The sequence below is a fragment of the Labrus bergylta genome, chromosome 17, assembly GCF_963930695.1.
Source record: "Labrus bergylta chromosome 17, fLabBer1.1, whole genome shotgun sequence".
Taxonomy (NCBI): domain Eukaryota; kingdom Metazoa; phylum Chordata; class Actinopteri; order Labriformes; family Labridae; genus Labrus; species Labrus bergylta.
In genome coordinates, this window is record NC_089211.1 from 12,844,855 (window position 1) to 12,854,911 (window position 10,057).

Consider the following 10,057-nt stretch of genomic DNA (forward strand, 5'->3'; position numbering starts at 1 on the left):
TGCAATTGCATTCAATCATTGTTAAATCCATATGGTTATCCAAAAAGGAAAATAAATGTATGTATGAACTCATTCAGACATTTTTAGATCTAATATTCAGGACTTTTAGTAATCACTCCTGCTTTCTTTGCCTCTGTTCTTCATCTTCCTGCAGGCGGTCTTTTCATTGACAATCCCTTCTACCAGCCACGGACCATTGCTCCTTTTATCATCCATCTGGGTCCACAGGATCTCTTCTCTGACTTCTAGAAGCAGCAAGCTTGATGGATACTTTCTCCACACTTTCCTGTCTATCATGCCGGACACGTGATTTCCTGTCTGTCCGAGGTTGCTGCCTTCTACCCAGGTGTCGGACTCTCGGATCTACAACTGTTTTGGTTTGATCAGATCACTGTCTGATCTGCTGACCGGAGACGCATCAAGCTCCTATCTCTGTCATTTATTCTCTACTCTCGCCCAGATGCAGAGAGTAACTCTTACACGAAGCAATATTCGGATTTTACGAGAAAAGTTCAGCTGCGACTGCTGTGCGAGGCTGGGCTAGTTTTTCTTATAGCAATACACGTGAACTCCTCTCTTTGAGCTTACTTTCTTGAGAAGATGTGAATGTCCGATGGAGTTTTACCCCACACAGCATTGCAATAGCTCATTTTGATTGTATATTCATTGTATGTGTGTGTACGTGTGGCTTTAACATGACTATATACACATATATGTACGTATGGTGTATGTTTCTATAACGATGTGTTGACAATAATATTACTATATGAGGATGTATTTATGTAAATATTCTATAAAATATAACTATTGTTGGTATAAATTATTTTAGAATTATAAAGTGAAATGTAACTGTTATATCACAGTATAGCTTTCTTCCAATTTTATATACACTGAGCAATTGAAGCTAGTCCTAGAGGATGCAATATTATCTTTGGTATTCTATTAACCTGTGCTGTTAGAATAATATGCTTCCTTCTTTCCTTTCCTTTCCTTCCTGCTTTTCCTCTCTCTTTGATGTCTTTTTGAGCCTTTCTGAGTATGCTCTCTGCTGCCCGAGGTTTGTTTACATGGCCCCGGTCCAGAGGTGCTCACTACTGAACACACTCATATCCTAATCTTACACACAATTTTCCTGTCAGAAAGCACATTTTCTATAGTCTCACTGCTGGCAGGGATTACTGTTGTTACAAAGTACGAATACAAAGTACAGTACTGTAAATGTATGATATGTGTATACTCTGATGTACGCACTCCTCCCTCCACCATCAGCACATCTTAGCGGATACACCCATCATCTCTCGGAAACAAATGTCAGCTCTGTCCCGCTCGCCTTAGGGACCAAAAAGCACAGTTCATGCGCACCCGTTTCTGTTCCTTCTTTCTGCATAGAAAACACACACACCCTTCCCTCCAAGGGGCACATTTCAGTGTGATGCTGCCAGACACCGAGACATCAAGAGAACCTTGAATTTGTCGTATATGTTCCTGAATTTGCATCACATCTCAGAACTTAGTTAGAGCTTTAAGCAGGCTTTTAACATGGATAGGATGATGGAATGGTACCTGATGAGTGCAGACTGATTGCTTTCCTAACTGTGTCATTATTCAGAGAGAAAAGGTTGGACGGTGCATCCAAAGTTGCAGCCCTCATGGCATCCTGTTTTTGGTAAGGAAAGAGACACCTGTCAATCAAGTAAACACTCTCAAAGTTTGGAAGGCACAATGTCAACTTTTCCACCAAGAGACACATATGACCAAGCTAGAGTTAGCTTTTGACATCAGCATACCTTGTAAGAACGTTCACTATGTTATGAGACTGAAGTTCGTTTTTTTCTGAGCATTTGAAGCATGGTGTCTGATAAAAATCTTTAATCGAACCAAAAAAAAACAAAAAAAAAAACATGTTTATTGCATATGATTAGTTGATATTTTAGTGGGACTGCTGTGGTTTAGCACATATCAAATTGGTGATTCAACTCAGAAGAGATATATTCCACTAAGCTATAGCGTGCTTTACGCAAGTCTGATGTTATCTGTGAGGCTTTAGAGCCGTCGCTGACATATTTCTCACGCATGTATAAATGCATGTGGTGCTTTCACCCTGTTCATTAGTTGTTTTGTATTTTGGCCCTTTGATAGAGATGAGATGTCAGACAGCGGAGTGAAAAATCAAACAGAATGTGCATCAAAAGGCTTTGATTCTCCTCACGCTTGCCTTGATCTGGGCACCAGCTTGATCTGACATGTTTGTGCCGGCTTTGATTCAACAAAACCGATGCCTGAGAATGAGACTGAGGGCTCACCGAGGCCCTAAAGCCAATTTTTGGAAAACAATAAGTCAAATAAGAAATGTATTGTGGAACACCACTAAGCTGACAGTGAAGAAAATGTGTGGATTTCACGTAGGATGGAAAACAAGTAGCTGTGATTTCAGGATTTTTAGGTCTAAATGAAGGATGATAGGTGCTTGTTTTCTAGTGGTGCTCTGTATCTTGGAGCAGCGAAGTCACATTTATCAGTGTGGTGTCATAATTTAGGAAGAAAAATGTGTCGGCCACCTTTAACAATTGGACATATCCAGTGTGTTGTTTGACTATTTCCATGTCTTTGTAGCATCATCTTCTATTCCCAGGGCAAAGTTGTTAATGAAATCTGTAACACAAAGCGCTCATGAGTTTAAAGTTTAACTGGTCCTCCTTAACCTGTTGTAATACCCGCGCTGCAGCTCCAGTGTCCTTGATCAATATTTCATATTGCTAAGCTTTGTTTACAAATGAGAAAACATATCTGGCTGGTGTTTAAATGAGTAAATAAAGTGCCAGGATCGTCTTCCTTCTCGAACATGGAGAGGTATTAAGATGTTAAAATGTCTTAGAAACTACACCCTGCTTCTTAGAAAGTCAGCTTGTTAACAAGAACATGTTAACATGTTTTTTTTTTACCTGTGAATCTTTGCAGTGAGTATCTATCTTTTTAGTTTCTGTGAAATCTCCGAGCACGTCTATCCGCCTCTAAAAGTCTTGACATTTCTGCCCTGACTTTTCATTCTCCTGTGGAATTCACATGGAGGTGAATAACTTAGAGCCTTGGCCATGTGGAAACAGAGCTTCTCTATCAGCGGAGAATTTCTCCTAATTTCCCCTCTGCCCTCTGTCTCTCTCCCTGCCTCCGCCATCTCTGTCCAGATGTCCCACATTAATAAGGCAGACAGTCATACCTCAGTGAGCAACCTTTTCATTTCCCCTTCCAACTACACAGACACGCAGGAGGAGTCACCCCGACTACTGACCCTGTCCTCTTCCCGCTCTGTTAGGCTGGATGGTCGTGTATGGAGGACGGCTGGTAGAGGGAGATTTTAGAGAAACACAGTAGGTCTAAAAAATTTTTAAAAAAGGCACAGGCTTTGGTTTGGTTGATCAGTATAAGCGAGGGATTTGTTGTTTCCTGTTTAGGCAGTGTCAGTTTTTCTGTGTTTTATAGTACACCAACATTACATTTTATCACCAGAGAATCCGCCTGAGTGATGGTGTAAAAAGAGGCCGTTTGCATCCAAGTTTCTTGTTGTCTAATCAGGGTTATTGCAGGTTAAAAAATAGAACTATATTTTCTTGTTCTCAGAGAGTATGTGATGATATAGAGAAATATTAAAAACAGAGAGGAAAGAGAAACTAATGACGCTTCATAAGAAACCTCAAAAAGAAAGAGAAAAGAGGATCTGCATCTTCCGGCAGCGTTTCCCATCATATTGCACCATCAGGAAGACGACAATCCACGCTGTCAAAACAACATAAATGTGACTTATTATTCTCCCCGGTAGAAACCAGCTCAAAGTAGCCATATTTGAAGTCTTGAACAGGAACGTTCAATGGCAAAACTTGATTTAACAATATTTTTTGTGTTGGATTCGATTGCCATTTAGTTTAGTGAAACATGTTCTTCTCTTCCTGCTCCTCTGTTCTCCATTATTGTCAGTTAGAAATCCCTATATCACAAGAAACAGCAGCAGCCATTGTGCTCACAACACCCTCCCCCTCCCTGCACAAACAATGCCTCTCTTTGGGCGATCAACAATTACACCTGTACATCTAAGAAGCACAACACACCCACACATTGTTCTCAGGGCCACCTGACACACACAACATGTATGCAAATAGACGAACACACACACAAAAGCAAATATGTAATCACTAATGTAAATATTCCAACAATAAGATCTTAGCGCATAGAGACAGCATGACATTCTTTGCTCTGTGGTTTGTATGTTACACGCAAGACTGTACTGTATGTAGTGAAGTCACACAGGTGGTGAAGCCATGGTTGAACTTTAGGAATTGAGCCATGAACAGAGAAAGAATATTGTCCCATGTCCATGATTAAAAAAAGCTGTCTGTGGAATGGATTTAGCTTATGAGATTGCTTTTTAGAGAAACAGCCGTCATCTGTGGACAACTCAAGCTTTGCTGTCAGGAGAAAAGAAGGACGAATGCTGTCATCAAAAGACTTCTTTGGCACCAAATACTTGGAGCTTTTCACATTTTAGATGCTGCAATATGTTCACTAGTCAGAGCGTTTGCTGTGCTTTCATTGCCAGGTAAAGTAGGACTTTTAATTTGGAGATGGTTTGGACACAGTTTCCCCCTAAAGGCTCCTCTTCATCCACCTGCCAGGTAAAAGATCCTAAACACAAAGAGAAGGAAAAAATTATTCCAGTCATGCTTTTGGGGATCCAGTGTGTTTTTTTGTGTGATGGGTTTTATCCAGACACCAAAGACTCTGAAGCCTTTGTTGCACAAATCTGATGATCCCTTCAGTCTCATAAGGGAGAGACGGTGCTGCATGTGATCTGATTTTCAACGTCTAGACGGTTACAAAATGTCAGGTACAAAAAAACAAAAAAATCCACCATGGTTATGAAAGAAAAACGATCTTTCTCATTCTTGTGTTGGCATAGAAAGCGTGGTTCAACATCTGGGACTACATTTATGTGGATGCAGAGTAAGAACAGACCTAGAATAAGCCGGAAAGTCCATCCGAGAGTTGAAAATAGATTCAGGATCACATTTCAACTGCTGAGGCAAAGTCAACCCGACTAACTGCTTAACAGATCATTTTCTCCAGGGTGTGTGTGTGTCGAGGGGGTGGAGGGGGTTCGTCTGGCAAGCACATTAACTGGAGGGAATGGGAAGAAAACACATATACACAATATTGCTATCACATTTAGCATGTTGTTGCATATTTTGTGGTCATGTTCCACTGATTGTTTAAGCCCAATATCCTCCTGATAAACGATCAAAGCATTTTGGTTGGGAATGTACACTGTTGTTCTAGTGATTGTAGAGTAGAATGTATTTACTCATAGAAAGAGTAAACTTGCTTTTTTGTAGAGAAGCATATATACAGAATATATATGGATACATACATATATATACATCTATATATCTTTTGAGCTATACTTGTGTGTGAAAGTTGTTTTCGGGCGCATCCCCCATATAAGAAATCCTGTGTTGTGTTTTCCCCCTTTTCCAATTTTCATTTATGTTTCAACGGACGTAGCGTCTTATGAGTGACGCGTGTTTATGTTTTCCTGTAAATATGATTTTTTTATTTTATTTTTTTGACAAAAAGGGGATAAAAGAAACTGTTTTAAGGTGCTGCCAATGAAACTATAAAGTGATATCTGTCCACAGAATCTGTTTGACCCATCAAATTATCAAAGTTTTGTGAAATGTAATGATGACAGGGTGAGAGGCTGAACAGAGGCCAAACGACAAACCATGAAGGTTATTTTGAGTCGCTGTGGTAGCAACATTCATACAGTGATGATCTGTGGTCGTCACTGTTTTCGACATAATCTATGCTTGATGAATAAATTGGAGAAAGTGCTGAATCTCTATATGTGATCCTTTTTTTTTTTAATCTCTGAGAAATGAATTGTGGGTAAAAGTTTAACAACATAGTTTTAAAGACTGAATAAAAAAGGGGACCAAAATATGTCAATGTTAAAGACAGTAGATTAATAGTGCAGACATGATGCAAAGTATAAAGAACATTTTGTAAATGTGAAAACACTCTTCTTTCCTTTTTGCAGTAGTTTCATTTCAGCTGTAATAGAGGAGGCCAGTTAAAAAAAAGGTGACATTTTATGGCAGAAAATAGCCAAAAGAAAAATGAAAATTAAATGAATCATGATCATGCAATATAAAAATGAAAATATTGTTGCTTGAGGTAGAACAGGACAAACTTGAATTTACAACTTAAATAAGATAATGAGTCCACTAACACTAGTGACTCTGTGAGGCGACACTTCCCTCTCTTTGTGCTCCGTGCCAATGTTAGCATACTCACATACTCAAAATGTTAATCTTGACAAGCTGAAGTTTAGTTGGTATGATGTTCACCTAAATTTAACTTAACAGTTATGGTAAGTACCTCAGTCAAACTGATGCAATGCAATAATTGATTTGGTGTCGGCTGTTACTGAAGTCTGTGTAACAGAAGTCAGATAAAATCTCCAGAAGCTCACTCAAGTTGCATCTGAGACTAATAAGAATGTAAAACATTTTGCAGGTATTTGGTCGTAAACCAAAGTAGTGGACATATACAACTGTCAATTAACAAAAGTAAAAAGTCAGGAATCTCTTGATTGTGGACCTTAATAGCGATCTGGTCTATTTAAGTTGCACCATTCAAAAATGTAATTTTGAGCCCAATATATTGGTGTGGTTTAGGATGGCACTTATCAAATGTTATAATAGTTGTACCTTAAGATTGCCACATTTGACACTTACGAGTGATAATTCTTGTCATTATGTCAAACTATAATCACACAGTAAAGGTTATGGGTGATAATTGGCAGGTTTTCCTAAGAAGACTTTCAGCACATGGCTGTTCAGCACCCCGAGCTGTCAGTCACATTCAGAGAAGCTCTGCTGACGGCTGAGTCTGAGTATCCAGTGACATCAACAGTCAACACCAGCAGCAAACAGCCTCTGCCGCCAATCATCCTGAAATCCAATGAGTATGTTTGTGCACGGAGAAAAAGAGGGGAATTTATCCAAGAGAAAGCAAACAAGACCAAGAAGGTGAGGATTAAACTCTCCAGATGACAGTTATCCAGAAAAATTACTCTACTGAAAAGATGTGGATTCTTTAATGTATCAAATGTTGCTGGTTTCCTTTTTTGCTGAAAGCTTGCCTTCTATAGAAATACAGGTAGATAGAAGTGTCAAAACATCTGAATGCTATCCTGTTTTTACATGCCAACCACCATGACTATTTTAAATCTAAAATACAACAAAACAAAAATCCTCAGCAAGAATGTTTTTAACGACAATAAAGAGCTTTGAAGTGCCAAGAAAGCGTGTAGTCGAGGAGGATAATAGTTCATTCTGTCAGGATGAGACATGATCAAGCAAAAATATCAGATCACGGTCTGATGATAAAACTTGGCTGTGTGCCTCTTCTCACGTCCCCTGATCTCACAGTTATGTACACACTAATCTGGAAAACTAATAAGACACAGAATCCCAGAGGCATCCCGATGCATGGTCCACATTCATTCACAGAAGAGTAATAAATGACCTTGGATGGCTGACAGCTTCTCGGGATGACCCATGTTATATTTCAGCTGGTAACAGGAAGCTGCAAAATACTCACAAATCAGAGTAATTTGACAGGACCAAGCCCTTCCCTCCTGACACCGGTCATCGGTGACTGTTTATTGAGAGCTTCATCGCTGGTGAAGATTTAATAAGGCCTGTAAACTGAATCTGCCTCTCAATTATAGCTCTTTGAAGTCATTATTTGGAGTTACCCCTGTGTTGGTTAACATGTTAGAAACATTCTTAAGGGATATCACTGCAGCTCAAATTATATGGAAGATGGTTGTCAAATGAGGTGACTGGTAAACAATCTGTTCAGCCACTCTGGTGATCAGCTGAGGGCAGTACAGGGTTGCTATAGTTTCTGGGGAGGTCATTTCAGGATAAAGACCAAGAGAATCATGCATTAAAGATTTGACCCAGGGGGAAAAAGAATGAGAATATAAATCATTTCAATATAGCATTATTTTTGTTAAGTTCTCAACTTCCCTTTTTTTTATTTGAATGGACATAAAAAACTGCATCATCTGCATTTGTGTATTTACTACAGAAAAGTTAAAGACATGCATGTATAATATACAGGCACCAAACAGGAGAGGACCTTATATGGATCCTTGGGCGATCCCAGAGTAGGTCCGACATGTATTCTCCTCCTGTTTTGATGTAGTGTACTTAAAAAAAAACACTTCACATAGAAGGCAGCTTTGTCTGAGATATTTAAGGTAGAAACCCCAAACAGTGGGACCTAAAGATTAACACGATACTTTGGATGATTGTTTCAACGCACTGTGTCGAGTTCATGAAGGCTGATTCCTGAGTTTTGTTTTGTTTTTGTTTTTTGTAAGAAACATATTTTGTTTATAAAGAAAAAAAACCTCCCATATAGCTTTTAAGAATAATTACGAATGAGTGGTTGGACCGATTAGTTTCAGATGAATCATAATATTCAGCTTTAAGGGAATCAAACGCTCAAGTGAGTGCTGGCCTCTTCTTTCTCCTCTACACTCTGTACTGTTTGAAACCATTGGAAAAAGGCCTGTTAACCTCTCTTTTCCTCAATAAATTAAAATCCATACTGATTTTTTTCATCATTTAATGTTTGAATTCTGGATAATTGAGTTTTAACCGTGGAAAGCTTTGACTGCTGTAATGAAGTATCTTTGCACTCTGCTTTGACATGTTTATGACCTTAAACACTGTTATCTGCAAATAACTGCAGTGATGTAAATTAAATTTGTTGAAAGTTAAGGGACATTAATGAAAGTCTACTGGCATACAGTATATAGTGCAGAATTCTGTGTTTATCCAAATATGGATTTAATTATGAGTCACAAAAAAACATGCTGTCAATGGTTTAAAATATGGTGGATAATCTATACATTTAAAAATCAGACATATGTTCAATTATCTTCTTGTTGTTCAAAGTGTTATATCTCCAGGATATATCATAACAAAAGTAGAGTTAGCATAGATTAATAGATTATCAGTTTGTTTAGTTCAAAAGGAAGTGGCAACCTCAAGGACAGAAACAACAAAAAAGGAGCACACTCGACAGTAAACACAGTTTCAGGTGCATGACCGCAACAAGACTAAAAATAGAGACAGCTGGGTAAGTTAAGTTTAATTCTTTATTATTTGAATAAAGCTCTTATTATCAAGTATAGGTTTTTATGCTTGAAAACCTGGCTAGCTCTTAAATGTCAGAATCAGCTTTATCGGCCATGTAATGTAAGTGTTTCTTGTGCCTTGAATTATTTGTGGATCATCTGCACAGGAGTCAGGATTGTTGTTTTCTTTCCCTGTAAAAATGATGGCTGCCATAGTGATGAGAGGCTGGTTATTTAAAGTAACCCTGTTCATGGTTTTCTCATAGACTGTATAAAAAAATTGACGCAGTCTCAAAAACAACACCCTTTAGTATCTGAAGAGGCCAATGATGCTAATTTCTACTGTAAATATTGATATGTTATTATGGGCCCCTATGAGGAAGCTTTGGGAGCCAGCTTCAGATCGAGTAACTGCAGTTATTTACACTTCTGCACTGGCAGAGGTTGCCTCCTTGTTGTTCTCCTAAAAGGACCCTGTGGCTCAATAGAACAAACAAACAGTCATGGTGACTGTCAAAAGGCTGAACATTAGGCTTTAAACAGTGATGACACACTGGCTACATTCATAACAGTCTATGTTGAAACACTGACCAATAATATTAAGCTTTGAAGAATACCAATTTCATTGTCTAACTCAAAATTCCAACATGGCAGCACGAGGTTATTTGGGGCCTTTTCACATCACATGTTCAACTTGTTTAAGTTACTGGCGGCTAAAGTAGCAGGAGATGACTTGAGGGGATCAGGTGACGTTGAGTTCAGAAGGTTGCTGGGGGGCCTCTGGGGTCGAAATAGACCCACACTGCCCCTCACACTGCGGGTTTCATCCCTGTCACACAAATCATTAAC

General features: G+C 38.8%; 1 protein-coding gene across 3 annotated transcripts in view; it reads left to right on the forward strand.

Annotated features, from left to right (window-relative positions):
* Window positions 1-5,893, forward strand: part of strbp (spermatid perinuclear RNA binding protein) — an 80,183-nt gene extending 74,290 nt beyond the window's left edge. For all 3 annotated transcript variants that reach the window (XM_029278087.2, XM_065965318.1, XM_029278086.2), the window contains one exon: window positions 155-5,893. In XM_029278087.2, coding sequence (XP_029133920.2) covers window positions 155-249 — 95 coding nt within the window. In that variant the 3' untranslated portion in view covers window positions 250-5,893. The remainder of the gene's footprint in view (window positions 1-154) is intronic.
* Window positions 5,894-10,057: the final 4,164 nt, after the last annotated feature.